Source organism: Suncus etruscus, chromosome 14 (assembly GCF_024139225.1).
Source record: "Suncus etruscus isolate mSunEtr1 chromosome 14, mSunEtr1.pri.cur, whole genome shotgun sequence".
NCBI lineage: Eukaryota > Metazoa > Chordata > Mammalia > Eulipotyphla > Soricidae > Suncus > Suncus etruscus.
The window spans coordinates 33,392,682-33,408,054 of NC_064861.1; the positions used below are offsets into that span (position 1 = coordinate 33,392,682).

Here is a 15,373-nt window from a genome sequence, read left to right on the forward strand (position 1 = left end):
AAATCTTGTACTGTTTCTCTAACCCAAAGACATTCAAGAAACACTTTCAAGATTTTTTTTGAGATCTTCCCATTTTGTTCTGCTGCCTCCTGTTGGTTCACAAACCACAGGCTCAGCAGTAAGGAGTTGTCAGTGAGAGAGTCTTCTTACACTGATGTGAGAAGGGGTTTCTGTGAACTCTGTCACTTTAGTCAGCATCTTGCCTGGGGGGGGGGTGTCACATTCCAGTTTCTTGTAGCTTTCAACCAATCTAACACATTTGGGCCTCAGTTTCTTTATCTAAAGCAAGCCATGGTTATGCCGTCTAAGCCTTTGGTATATGACATGGCAGTGTGCAGGGGTGATGCTTGATACTGGTTCTTTGGCCTGCTTTCCCTGCATATGACTATTCCAGGGGACATGTGTCACTGCACCTAGCCAAGTGGGAAGGGAGAGGCAGCAATTGTGGACTGTTTCTCAGACCTGCTTCCTCTGGTCCCTCCTCCCCAGAGGGTATGAGCCAGGAGTCTCACTGGTGACTGGATAAGTGTTTCCCCTACTGCTTCTTCTCTTTCATCTCTATCTAGAGTCAGGAGGAACCTCTGTTGTCTTTTCTGCTCTGCCCAGTGAACTCCAGCTGGGTACTGTGAAGGGCAGCACTTTGCACGCAAGGAAGTTGCCGGGAGAGAAACCACTTACAGAATAATTTCTCTAAATGACCTAACAGATGTTTGTGGTTTTCTCTTCCTTCTTGTCCTTTGCCTTTTCTAGAGCCGAGCCATGAGCGAGCTGGAGGCAATCTGCGGTACTTTGAACGACTGTTGGAGGAAGAGAGAGAGAAAACAGTATTAAATCAGACAGAAACTGAGCCTGCCACCCAGGAAGGCATCTACGAGAGGCCCGCTGACTACCTGCCTGAGAGGGATGTGTACGAGAGTCTCTGTCGAGGGGAGGGTGTCAAACTTGTGAGTCCTAGGCACTGTCTCGGAAGCCCAAACGTGGGACCTAGATGTCACCTCTGGTCTCTGGACTTGGGCTGCATATTCCTGTCTATAGTCATTTTCTTTGTACCTTTCACAGTTCTTTGTCACATTTATGAGGCTGACACAGTAGTGTGCTCTGATGTGGAGAATGGGAGGCTGATACCACAAGCAGAGTTTTACATTATTACTGAATCCATCCATGGGCTCCCCTTTAGGAATAAAATCAGGGATGTGAATGTGTCATGGACTCGTAGGGAAAGAGCCTGCAGTTGGCGAACTTTTTACAACCTTTGTTGTGTTGTTTGTGGAGCCTGAATTTCCTGTGATACCTCAGGGAGACTCAGGGCTGCATAGGTCCTCAGTGTTTTTCATGCCCAAGTCTTCATGGCCCCCCAGATCACCCACCCAGAGGCTTCTCCTACCAGTGCCCCTGGGGCCTGCTCACCTCTTTGTGGACAAAGTCAGTGACACTCTGTCTCACAGGACTTGTGAACGGAAGGGTTCTTGGGTTACATCATTTGGGGGGGGGTATCATTTCATAATAGTCAAACGGATCCTTTAGTTTTGTACCATCGCTGAAGGGAGCAACTGATGCACTTGGGGTGAGGTTGAGGCTGAGAACTGGGACTTAGTTGAGATCTCATCACTTTCTGCTTCCCAGACGCCTCAGAGGCAGAAGAGGCTTTTCTGTAGGTACCACCATGGCCATGGGGCACCACAGCTGCTCATCGCCCCCTTCAAAGAGGAAGATGAGTGGGACAGCCCGCACATTGTCAGGTACTACGATGTCATGTCCGACGAGGAGATTGAGACGATCAAGGCGGTTGCAAAACCCAAAGTAGGTATCTCTGCCTGTCCTTTTTCCCCTACTCATTCTGTCTCCTGAGCTGGTCGGTTGCCCCACTAGCCTTTCCCAGTGTCCTGCTCATGGGCTTGTTGAGGTGCTCCAGCCCCAATGTGACTCTATGAAACTGTGTGGAGTGTGTAGGAGTGGGAGGAGGGGAATTGTGGGAGCTGATGTGCACTGCCCGGAGTGTGGGGAGGGCCCCTCAGGAGCAAGGCAGGCCTATAGTGAGAAAGGCAGCTGGCCTGGTTGGGGGGGGGGCAGTGGGTGTGAGGGGTGTTAGGGTACTGCCAGGCAGGATCTTCATGCACTTCCGATGGGTGCAAAGTCAAAGAACTGTTGGCTTGGAGAAGAATGAATGGAATTATAGTGTTAATTCTTCTGACCTCAGAGCTATCTGGATTTTCCCACTTACTCTTATTTTTTACAATTTTCTTCCTGACCTTTTTTGTTCCATTTTATTTCTATTTAGCATTCTATTTCTGTTTCTGCTATTTGTTTTTTATTCTTTTTTTGTTTTTGTTTTTGGGCCACACCCATTGGCACTCAGGAGTTATTTCTGGCTCTGAGCTCAGAAATCGCACCTGGCAGGCTCTGGGGACCATATGGGATGCCAGGAATCAAACCCAGGCAAGGCAAATGCCCTACCACTATGCTATCACTCTGGCCCTCATCATTATATTTTTACTGATGATATTATATTGGTTTACTTTCTGTTCTAAGTGCTGATTATAAAATATAGCTCATGGTTATGATGTTTGCCAAATTAGGTGTGAAGAACCTGTTTTATTAGTGCTTAAGATTTATTAAAAGACTTCATCTTTTTAATTGGCTCTGCCATTATCTTCATTTTCTCCATGATGAACATGTGAATTGTGTGGGGGCATGGGTGGTTGTTGAACTCACTTATTCCTCTTTGGGTTTTTAGATTATTTGTTTAGGCTGTCTAGATAAAAAATAAGGAAATTTTTGTTTTCTCCTTCCTATTAGTTACAGTTCTTTATTTTTTTTTTTCATCTTTTTGAACCACTCAGAGATTCTGGAGTATTATTATAAAAGGCATCCTTGTCTTGGGTTAGAATTCCCTGAAAATTTCTCTTCAAGTATTTTACTCCCAAGTATGCAGCTGGCTAGGTTATATATGTGTGTATCCACACATATATGTATATACATATTCATGTATGTACATAATATACATGTATTTATATATTTGCATGTATGTCATGTTGTAAAACTATTTTCTATTTCTTTTTTTTTTTACTATTTTATATTTCTATTTCACAAAAGGTTTGCTACCATTTGGCACCTTTCAAAGACATTACCCTGCTCCCATTACTGGTGATTAGGAGTGAGGATTTGGAAGGGATTTGCACTGTATGCAATAGTAAAATTGTGGTGGTCAGGAGGTCCAGAGCTTGAGGATAAGTTCCAACCTGACCCTTGGACCACATCCTGGAATGATCTTGACTGAGATTAAAGACTAAGACTTTGAACAAATTGGTGGCATCATTGATGTGATTGAGGACTTGTCTGATCCAAGTAGGTATAGACTCTGTAGAGCAAGCCCTGCCCTCTCTTGTACCTGTGCCTGGTCAGTTCTAGAATCCTCCGGGGAAGAAATTTCTTTCCTGACCAGAATCTCCTGATAACCTCAGATCCAGATTCCAGAATGTGTGCATGTGTGTGTGTGTGTGTGTGTGTGTGTGTGTGTGTGTGTGTGTGTTTGCATATGCTCATATGTGTAGTAAGGCAGTGGGGGGATAGGGCAATGTTGTGAAAAATTGTCTTTGAACAGAAGCCAAATGCAGAGCCAAGCATTCTGGCTCTTACATGCTGACCTCTGCCTTCCGGAATCTGTGAGGGACAGATGCTATTTTGGCTTTGAAGTATGGCTCATGAGCTTAGTGTGGCTTGTGTGGAATGCCTGGCAGCTGCTTGTGTGTCCCCAGCCTATTTTCAAAATAGCCTGTCTTTCACTGGGAGCTGGACCCAGCTGCCCAGAGCTGCCTGTGGGCATCATCTCAGAATATTGAAGTAGTCTGGTGGTGGCTGCAGTTGTCATCAGTGACAGTTTGACCTGAGATGAAGTTTAGCATGGACCTGGGGATGGCTCAGAGAGCCAGTGTTCAGGGTGTATTGCCATTATACAAGAACATGCAACCCTGGTTTTGCCCCTGATCTACCTTCTGTCTTCACTCCTCTCCAGCCCTTCTAGTGCTCCTGCCCTTACCCTGGCACCATCTTCCTGATCTATACCTCATTTTCTTCTTTGCTGTTGGGAGTGTTCTTGGATCATACATTGTGGTGCTCAGGGGTTACTTCTAGCTCTGTGCTCATAGGTCACTCCTAGGCATGCTCAGGAGACCATAGTGGGGCTAGGGATTCAAACCTGAGTTGACTGCATGTATAGGAAACACCCTAATTGCAGCCAACTACTAACTCTAGCTAATCTCTAGCACCCAAAATTCAGGTTGTAAATGATCCTGCTTCTCATTGGCCACACCTTGGATCCAGTCCATAACTCATCCTCTTGTCTGGAACTTTCTGATTGACATGCATCAAGCTACACACATTTTTGCTTCTGGCCTTTTGCACTATCCCTTCCCTGTTCTGTCATAGCCCCAACTCCTTACTCTTTAAATCTCAACTGAATGGTTCCCTTCTCTAGAAACCATTGTTGACCTTACAGACTGAGCTGTGCTTGGCACAAAACTGAACCTTCTTACCAGGATATTCTATAATAATCCAGCTTGTTTCTAGCCTTCTCCCACTGACTGAGTTCTGAGAAATCAGGGAACATATGTTGGTCCCTCAGCATAGTATCAAGGGCATTGTAGATACTCAATGTACCCACTACATAAAAGGGAGAGTTGCTAAGGTAGGTGTGTCTGGGTCTGTGGTAATATCCCATGTATCAAGAGGGAAATGCTTAACTAGAGCATTGGGGCTGCTGTGGGGAATTAGGTAGGTACAAGGCTATGTAAATGGGCATGGATAGTTTCTGGGCAAATTCTTATGTTAGCATGTAGAGTATTGTAGGGACCTGATGAGAGCTGGTGCAGTAGGAGGGGTGTATTGTAGAACATTTGACCGGGGAGGAGGATAATGGATTGATGCAAGGGGCCTTTCCTAGTTAGGCTCAGATGCCAGCACAGTATGAATGGGTGGGAGAAGCCAAATACAGGTGATCCTTGGATCTAGGTGATATGTGGGCTTGGGAAAGAAAGGGGAATCTGGGCAATTGAGTGGAGCAGACTCAATTGGCATTTTTGCCAGTACAGAACTGGGTGAGGGGGTGGCCAGTAGCCAGTGTCTGATGGCAGAGGAGCTAGAATAATGGCAGTGTCAGTGCTGGGGTCAAAGTGATAGCAGCAGGTAGGGTGTTTGCTTTGCACACAGTCGACCCAGTTTAATCCCTGTCATCTTAAATGGTCCTTTGAGCCTTTCAGGAGTAATTTCTGAGTGCAGAGCTAGGAGTAACAATGTCAGGTGTCCCCCAAAACAAAAAACAAACAAAAGTCTGAGTCTCTTCTTGCCTTCCAGCTTGCACGAGCCACTGTTCGTGATCCCAAGACTGGTGTCCTTACAACTGCCAACTACAGGGTTTCCAAAAGGTGAGCAAAGAAGATAAAGAGGATGGCAGTGGCATCTCCCCAGCGGGGTGGCTTGGTTTCTCCTGCCTATGCTTCTCCCTAACTGCTAGTGTGGCCCTGGCTTTGAGGAGAATGTATAGTACCTCACAAAATCTTCCTCACATTCCTTCTCCCTCTGTCCCTTTGGCCCAGTTCCTGGCTGGAGGAGAAAGATGACCCAGTTGTGGCTCGAGTGAATCTTCGAATGCAGCACATCACAGGGCTAACAATAAAGACAGCTGAATTATTGCAGGTATGGCTGTTCTGGGCACTTTAGGGTGGGAAAGAGTCACAACTGTGCCAGTAAATTAAATGCTAAAGCTGAGAATATGGAGTGACCCGACATTGGGAGACAAAGCATGCCCACTGACATTCTTCAGCTAGCATTCAACAGCTAGTGATTGAGTTCTAAATGCCAAAATGTCATGTGTAGAGACAGGGATTGGTAGACAAGGGATTGGTTGGCCCTTTCTTCTCTACTTCAGAAGCCAAAGTCCTGTGTTTTTTCAGGGAAACCTTTAAACAAGATATAAATATTTTCAGAGGTTTTGGTTCTGAGTCATAGTTTAATACACTTGAGAGACAGTGCTTTGTTTTGTTTTTGATTTTTATCAATAGAGCCACTCTCAGCAGAACTTGTCTGATGCAGGCCAGTGGTTCTTGGGCTAGTGGTGCTCAGGCGTCATCAGGGACATTCCTAGACCACACTTGATGGTATTGAGGATAGAATTAGGACCTTGTACATGCTAGGTATGTGGTCTGCCTTCTGAAATATCTCCTCAGTTCTTTGAAAACACTGGTGGAAGTGACACTGCGATTAGTGTTCTGGAGAAGGTGGATATGCTTTTCTGTAGATATATTCCCTGTAGAAGTAGCTCTGTTTCATAGGTATTTGTGAAGACACCTGGCAGCCCAATGTTGAAAGGTTTTGGGGCCGGGCGGTGGCGCTAGAGGTAAGGTGCCTGCCTTGCCTGCACTAGCCTAGGACGGACCGCGGTTCGATCCCCCGGCGTCCCATATGGTCCCCCAAGCCAGGAGCAACTTCTGAGCGCATAGCCAGGAGTAACTCCTGAGCATCACCGGGTGTGGCCCAAAAACCAAAAAAAAAAAAAATGTTGAAAGGTTTTAGGTAAAGCTCCTGATAATATATCTTTTGGTCTATTGAGTTGAAATCACTTGCTTTGCTCCTTTCTGAATGTTGTAATTCATGGGTCCCCTTACCTAAGACACTGCCGGACAACCTTCACTGGCATTTTGGCAATTTCCTGGAGTCCCTGAATGTGAATTTAGGGATCACAGCCTTTGCTGTTAAGTGTGGCATTTGGATCTAACCAACCATAGTTCTCTTTTGAATCTTAAACTGAAGATTGCGTGGAAAAGAATTTCTGGAATTTTGTCAAGATAGGCCCACACAAATCAGCACTCTTTTTTTAATTGCTGCAGTCAGAAAAACAGTGTTGGGCTGAAGAAATAGTTCAGCAGATAAGGCATTTATTTGCCTTGCTCAGGACAGACCTGCGTTTGATTCCTGGCATCCCTTCTGGTCCCCTAAACACTGCTTGAGTGCAGAGATAGGAGCAAGCCCTGAGCACTGCCAGGTGTGGCCTGTGACACAAACAAAAGAAAACCAATTTGAAAAAGGTGGTTTTCATGAATTTTGTGGTATTCACCATTTAAAAACCTGGCTGATTACTTGTGCACAGTCTGCTGTCCTTTTCTTCACTTTTTTGTTGCTGTTGTGATGGTGGCCAAGCCCAACACCTGGCTTGATGATGGCACTTGTCACGTGTTACACTCCTTTCAGTTTGGCAATGTATATTATAATGCACATTATAATTTCTGTGCTCTCCAGGATTGACACTGGCACTCACAACTTGCTCACCAGGTACCAAATACTTTAGTTGTTGTTTACAGACACCTGATTGCATGCTGGAAAGCACACTCTTGCAGCTCTGGGGCTACAATCACCTTTCTCAGTACAGATGGGCAGCATCAGGGATCGAACTCATTCTGGCAATCCAGATGCATTAGCAACTAAACTATCATCTACATCCCCTGTGGAAATAATGTTAAGCAATATTTCTAGACTATTTTACTATCCACCCATTTAGTATTCACTTTACTTTGTATTATAATAATTATTATTATTTTAGCACACTCAGCTGAGCTTAGGTCTTACTCTGACTTTGTGCTTGAGGTTGCTCCTGGGTTGCTCCTGGTGGTACTGTGGGTCAGTATTTTATGCAAGATATGAAACTGAGGTTGGCAGTGTGCAATGCATGTCTGGGTTTTGGAACCTGGATTTCAGTACTAATCTCTTAAGTGTTTCTGGCTTACTGGCTCCTGCAGTATACCACTCTCAACACTAGCAATAGCTGTCACTTGAGGGCTGCTATGTAATTGCCACAAGGTTCTGGCAAAGAATCAATTCTTTTTTTTTTCCTTCTTTTTATTAAAAGAATCAATTCTTTTGCTACCTTTCGACACTTTCAATTATAGTTATATGTTTGCTGCAGATCATTTGGAAGATCAGTTATTGAGACTTTCTTTTGAATTGGACAAGAGCTTGCTTTTTAGAGGAGAGATTGATGAGTAGAGGGAGATATCAAATATTCCTAGAATGCTCTTTGACCAAGACACTGGCTGTTATAGCCTCACTAGAAAAGTGACTTCCAACAGCCTTTCCTGCCTTCACTTTGACCTCAGTATTGTAAACATCCATTTGTTTCCATTGACAGTCTCATTTACTTTTGTAACCACAAATGTGTGAAGATTCAAATAAATAATTCCTCACAAGAATCAGTATTTATTTTTACATTTATTTATTTATTTAGGTTTTGGGGCCACACCCAGTGGCGCTCAGGGGTTACTCTTGGCTATGTGCTCAGAAATCGCTCCTGGCAGTCTCAGAGGAATTGAACCTGGGTCCATCCCCGGTCAACCGCATGCGAGGCAAATGCCCTATCCACTGTGCTTTGCTTTAGCCCCAAGAATCAGTATTTTATGGGTAATGCTAAGAGGTCCAGGGTTCTCCTCAGCAGTTCTCAGTTCATTGGACTAGTAGTTCAGGGCAAGCACCTGAGGATATTATCCTGGTTGGGCCCTGTAGAACCAGGGTACATAAGCCATGCCAGGACTATTGAGACCCTCTGGGGCATGCCCAGCCATGCACAGGGCCCTCCAGGAACACTTGACAAAGCTCAGGAGAAGTACTGGGAATCAAACTTGGATTCAGTGCATTCTAGGCACTTGCCCTAACCATTGTATTACCCAGCCTAGGAATCAGTTATTGAGACCATTGTGAATTACAAGTCCTTCAGGCATATAGTGACAGTGAATTAGGGCCATTCCTACCACCAGTTGACCTCCCTCTATCATAATTCCCAGCATGCATCCTATACCTCTACCCTTAGTCCCCTGGTCTACTAGTGTAATAGGTCCATTTTGTGTTTAGCTTATTATAGTTTGGGTCTCTTGATTCTATTGTCATTGACTTTGGCTTGAGTGTTTAGATCTGCCCATTTTCCCCTTTGATGCACCTGTGATCACTTGAGCCCTGGGTTCCTTCCACTTTTTTTTCTCAATTTGTAGGAAGACTTAGAAATATGAGATAGAACAAAATGATTCATGTTCAAAGGGTCTATGAAAAAGGTGGAAGCCTCTATCTAGAAGATATAAATAAAATTTTAAAAAGAGGTTGGAGAGATAGCACAGCGGTAGGGCATTGCATACAGCCTATTCAGGACAAACAATGGTTTGAATCCCAGCAGCCCATATGGTCCCCTGGCCTGCTGGAAGAGATTTCTGAGCACAAAGCCAGGAGTAACCCTGAAGGCTACTGGGTGTGACCCAAAAACCAAAAAAAGAAAAGAAAAAGAAAAAGGGGGCGAATGTGGCAGGGTATTTTTTTTTTTTTTGCATAGACACAGTAAATGCTGGGGAAATTAGAAAGGAAATACCCTTGTCCTAAATAAAACAGGGTGTTTCTACCCATGAAGCATAGTTTGTCATAAGACAAACTACAGGCTCCGGGCATGCTAATTGCCTAACCCCAGGGTCTTTTTTTATGGTCCCAGGAAAAGTTTTGCTCAGTTGTAGTTTTCATAGTCAGTCTTCTGTAATTAGAGATCTTGGTTTTTGCACAGATCCTAAGTCGAAGCTGGGGTATCATGGAGCATCTTCTGATTTCATCTCTCTGTTAGGTGGTGAGATTGGGCAACCTGCCCTTAGATCAAGTTATTGTTGTTTTCTTGTCATCAGGGTGACCCTGGAGCAACTTGGTGCCAGAGTGGCATTAGGGCCTCCTCTGGGGGAGGGGGTTGATTCTTGGTGCTAGTGAAGAAAACCATACCAGTTCCAAGGATGAGATCTGAGGTTTGGGATTGGATGGTCGATGTTCGATAAATTGAGGCCTAAGTCAAGTCACTATGACAAATATTTAGGGTGAAAGGTGCTCCTGCAATATAAAATTTATAGGTTCTTAATCCTATTGGATAAGAACTTCTTTTTAGGGGGCTGGAGCAATAGCACAGTGATAGGGTATTTGCCTTGCATGCAAGCTGACCAGGGTTCAATTCCCAGCATCCCATGTGGTCCCCCAAGCCTGCCAGGAGTGATTTTTGAGTGTAGAGCCAGGAGAACTTTCTATATGTAATATTTCCCCATTTTAGTGTGCCTATGCAAAAAGGAACGATGCCATATGATACCACATATGGGGGTAAAAAACAGCAAGTTAAACAATCTCTATATTCTGCTTTTAACCAGAGCTCAGATCCGAAGTAAGACTTTTTTTTTTTTACTAGAATTTCCTACTAAGCAGATCCAGAGAAGGGATGAAGAGGCTACCTATACATATGGAAATAAACACTAAGAATTATAACTATTAAGGAAATGTGTCTACAGGAACATACAAAGAAAATATAGATATGGTCTTTAAGTCTTTTGAGAAAAGCAGGAGCGCGGGATGGGAGATAAAATCTAGAGCACAGTTTCATTCTGCACCATGGTCTTGTGGAATCTGAGAAATAGTTCACAGAAGTTGGGGATCAGGTAATATCTCGAACTGAGGGTTTCTCTGGAGCCAAATCCAGTAGCAAGCAACAGTCCACAGTGAGGGGAGTGGGAGAAAAAGAGCCACATAGAATGAGTCAACAGGAGCAGTGGCTGCAGCTTCTTTCTGGGGCAAGACATGGTGGGCTGGGAGAGTGTCCTTTCACTTTGGGAGCCGGGTGGCAGCTTCCTGGGGCCAGGAGGAAGGTTCCAGTTCCTGAGGAGTTAAGAACTTGGGTTGACCACATGCAAGGCAGATGTTCTACCTGCTGTACTATCACTCTGGCCCCAGTTACAAAGTCTTAAAGAGTATAAGCAGTTATGCAACACCATTTTTCTCCACCACTACCCTTCTTATTTCATGATTGTAGTTGGATTTCAGTCATAAAAAGAACACCCCCCTTCACCAGTGCAGCCTTCCCACCATGAATCCCCACCATCTTTCTCCTTCTCCTTCCCCTGCCTGTATTCAAGACAGTCATTCTACTTCTCTCACTCATTAACATTGTCATGATATTTAGTGTAGTCATCTATCTAAATTCACCATTCTATGTGGTGAGCTTCACATCGAGAGCCAGTCCTTGCAACCCTCATTTCTTGTCTCTGGGTATTCTTACAATAATGTCTTATTTTTCTTAAAACCCATAGAGTGATAGCACAGTGGTAAGGTGGTTGCCCTGCATGCGGCCAACACAGGGCTAAATAGGGAGAGATAATGGATCAGGGTTGGGGCGTGAAAGGATAGAAGATGATTTTTAAGGTGAGGGGTAGGGGTAATATATAACAGAGACTATATACAATATAGGCAGTGATTGTGTACCGTACAGATTAGGCAAACATAGAGTGGTCCACCACATATACACTCACACACACATATAAACAGACATTGGAGATCTACTCGTAGGTTGCAATTGGAGAACTGACCCTTAAGGAATGGGTCAGAGAGCTTAGAAAACATGGGGCTGGGCCCGGAGAGATAGCACAGCGACGTTTGCCTTGCAAGCAGCCGATCCAGGACCAAAGGTGGTTGGTTCGAATCCCGTGTCCCATATGGTCCCCTGTGCCTGCCAGGAGCTATTTCTGAGCAGACAGCCAGGAGTAACCCCTGAGCACCACCAGATGTGGCCCAAAACCCCAAAAACAAACAAATAAACAAAAAACCAAAAAACATGGGGCTATTACATCAGGGGAAGAGTTTTCCAATTTCTAGGCACTTCATTACTGGTGAGGATAAACTTTGCTAAATAAAACCCTCTGGGGTTAGATCGTGTACGGAGCATTTTAGAACAATTGTAATTTTTATATCTAGAATACTAAGCAATATGGTAGTGAGCACTGTAAGAGGAGTCTACCCCATGTAGTATTGTCTACTGTCTCAGCATCCAGGTTTCTTTCCTGAAAGCAAACTGACAATGTGGACATTATGATATAATAGTAAAGTAGCTTGACATGAAGAAAAAATAAATTGCGAAAACGTATTGAATGGATGGGGCCTGTAACAAAAGTCTATGGTGTGCAGCTGCCTATTTCAGTGGTCTCCATGGGTATAATCATTAGAATATAATAGCGGGTATAATCAAAAGGAAAATGGATAAATTAGAGTATTTTGTCAAGACATTGCCATATTGAACACTGTATTTGGAGTGTAATATGAAAGAGCACTGAAATGCAAAATTAGGGTGACCAACCTTTATCTCCAAGAACCACTGTGGACAAAGAAATTAGAGTTATTTTAGACATAATAAAATTAAGATGCTTAAACACTCTAATAGTGAGCACTATAGGGAGAGTGCCTGGCTTCCAAATGCATTCTGCACCTGTTTCTGTAGTTAGAACATTATTTTAGGCCTCTGTAATGAGAAGTTGATTGAACACCTGTTGAATCTAAACAGCTATTTCTGTTGCTGCAGGTTCCTTTGTAATAGACAAGAGAATCAAGACTTTTGTGTTTCTCCTCTTCCTTTTGTCTCCTTCTCCTCCATATACCCTGGTGCTTATGATGCTCAAGTATCTACCATTTTAGACCATTGTGTTTCTTTATGCAGTTATTCTAAATACCACATATAAATGATTCTTATAAATCATACAAGATAAGATATAAATAAGATAAGATATAAATCATTCTTTAGGGGCTGGAGCGATAGTGCAGTGGTAGGGCATTTGCCTTGCATGTGGCTGACCCAGGATGGACCTTGGTTCGATTCCTGGTGTCTCATATGGTCCCCCAAGCCAGGAGCTATTTCTGAGTGCATAGCCAGGAGTGACCCCTGGGTGTCACTGGGTGTGGCCCCAAACCCCCCCAAAAGATCACTCTATATTTATCTTTCTCTTTCTGGCTTATTTCATTTAACATAATATCATAATATCTTCAAGTTCCATTTATGTGCTGCAAATTGCATTAATTGTATCATTTCTTACCACTATGTAGTATTTCATTGTGTATATGTACCACTTTTTGTTTTGTTTTGTTTTTTTGGGCCGTTTGATGCTCAGGAGTTACTCCTGGCTAAGTGCTCAGAAATTGCCCCTGGCTTGGGGGGACCATATGGGATGCCGGGGGGTCGAACTGCGGTCCTTCCTTGGCTAACGCTTGCAAGGCAGACACCTTACCTCTAGTGCCACCTCACCGGCCCCCACTTTTTTTGTGATGTTCAGGGGTTACTCCTGCCTATGTGCTCAGAAATCGCTCCTGCCTTTTGGGGGAGCCTATAGGATGCCAGGGATCGAACCCAGGTCTGTCCTGGGTCAGCCGTGTGCAAAGCAAACGCCCTACCACTGCACTATCACTTCGGCTCCAAGAAATGACCATTGTTTATATGTACCACATCTTTATGATCCACTCATCTGTTGCTGGACATCTAGGTTGATTCCAACTCTTACCTATTGTAGTGAGTGCTGCAATGAATAGCAGTGTGTGTACATCCTTTTGGATGAATGTTTTTCTGTCCTGGAGATAGATATCCAAGAGAGGGATTTCTGGGTTATATGGTAGCAAAATTTTGAGTTTACTGAGAACCCTCCATACTGTTTTTCATAAAGGTTGAACCAGGTAGCATTCCCACCAGCAGTGGAGGAAAGTTCCTTTCTTACCACATTCCAACCAACAGAGATTGTTTTCATTATTTTTGATATGTACCATCCTCACCGGTGTAAGATGATATCTCATTGTCATTTTGATTTTGATTTCCCTAATTATAAATAATGATGAACATTTTTTTCATGTGTCTCATGGCCATCTGTTGGTCTTCCTCAGAGAAGTACCTGTTCATTACCTCTCCCCATTTTCTGATAGGCTTTTATTTAGGTTTTGTAGGGCTAACCTTTGTGAGTACTTTGTACATACTAGATATCAAACCTTTATCTGATGTATTGAGTACAAAACTTTTTCCCCAATTAGGACTTGTTTATGGGCTTGTAGTTTTAGCCCATGTTTCTTTTGTCATACAGAAACCTTTTAGTTTGATGTAGTCCCATTTATTTAGGTTTGATGCTATAGCTCTTGCCATTGGCATCCTATCATCAAGGACTTTTTTGTGGTGTAAGTCTTGAAGTGTTCTGCCTATGTTTTCCTCAGTGAACCTTATATGGCTTTGAATCGACTTGTGTAAAGTGTAAAGTGTGAGGTCAATCTTTAATTTTTTACACGTGGTTATTCAGTTGTTCCAACTCCATTTGTTGGAGAGACTATCTTTGTTCCATTTCAAATTCTTGGCTCCTTTGTCAAAGATTAGTTGACCATATACTTGGGGGTATATCACTGGATATTTTATTCTGATCCATTGGTCTGTTTTTATCACTATGGCTTTGTAGTTGAGTTTCAAGTTAGGTATTTTTAATATGGATTTGGCTAGCTTAGGAGACCCGAAGTTTTGAGTTTCAGACAAACCCACTAGCCAGGTGTTCCCCAATGGATGTTGATGGTGCCTCTGATTTTTTGTTTTCCTTATTGGATTCTGCACTTCATCTTGAGCTTCACCTCTCATTCTATGTGCTGAAGCTAAAATAGCCACAGTGGTGGAGGACCAGCTTTGTGCTGAGTAACTGTTTACAAACACAGTGATAGTTTCTCATCCTGGAATGACTCCTGGTCTAGCTGAAGCTGAGCTCTTTCTTGAGCTATGAGGTGGAGCAGCTGTTGTTGACCACACTTCAGCCAAGCACCCTGTGCTGCTTTGCTGGACTGCAGAAGATCCATGCAGCAGAGCGCTGAGTGTGTGTATTTCCAGCCTGATCAGAAACAGCTTCTGGAGCTGGTGACAGAGGTGCCAGCACTGAGTAGCTCTCAAACTAGCATTAAAAAAAAAAAAAAACCTCTTATTACTAACCCTTCTATATACTATTTTAATGACTTCATTGGCGATACAATAATTTTCCCAAATATACTTGCTACTGAACTTTTTCTTCTTTTTTTTCTCTTTCATTTTATTTTTTTTTAGTTTTTTCTTTATTTTATTTTTCTTCTATATTTTAAATAACTTTGCTTTCTGTTATCTTGAAACAAATGTATTATGATTAATTATGCCAACTAGGTGATACATTTTCTTTAAATAAAAATAAAGGAAAAAAAATTTTAAAAAACCCTCAATCATAGGTAAGAGAGGCATTTCAGACATCTCAGAGTGCTGAGCACATACTTTGCACACAAGGTCCAGGTCAGATCCCTGACACTTCATGGCACCTACTACCTCACTCCCCAGCACTTCTGGGTGTGACCCTTCAAAAATAAACAAGTCCTAATCTTGAATGTGTTATTATTAGCTTCCTTCTGGAGTAACTCTACACTATCTCCTAAACAAATAAGCCCTAACTTAGGGCCTATCCCTGCTACTGCCTGAATGCTCTTGCAGGCCTAGAGCTTGTCCATAAGGACCCTAAGGCAGGTGGCT

At 43.3% G+C, this 15,373-nt stretch overlaps 1 protein-coding gene across 4 annotated transcripts in view; it reads left to right on the forward strand.

Moving 5' to 3' along the window:
• P4HA2 (prolyl 4-hydroxylase subunit alpha 2) overlaps window positions 1-15,373 on the forward strand; it is a 41,764-nt gene that overhangs the window by 16,281 nt on the left and 10,110 nt on the right. For all 4 annotated transcript variants that reach the window (XM_049786742.1, XM_049786741.1, XM_049786743.1 and 1 more), the window contains exons 6-9: window positions 751-944; window positions 1,624-1,800; window positions 5,350-5,420; window positions 5,592-5,691. In XM_049786742.1, the coding sequence (XP_049642699.1) occupies window positions 751-944; window positions 1,624-1,800; window positions 5,350-5,420; window positions 5,592-5,691 (542 nt within the window). The remainder of the gene's footprint in view (window positions 1-750; window positions 945-1,623; window positions 1,801-5,349; window positions 5,421-5,591; window positions 5,692-15,373) is intronic.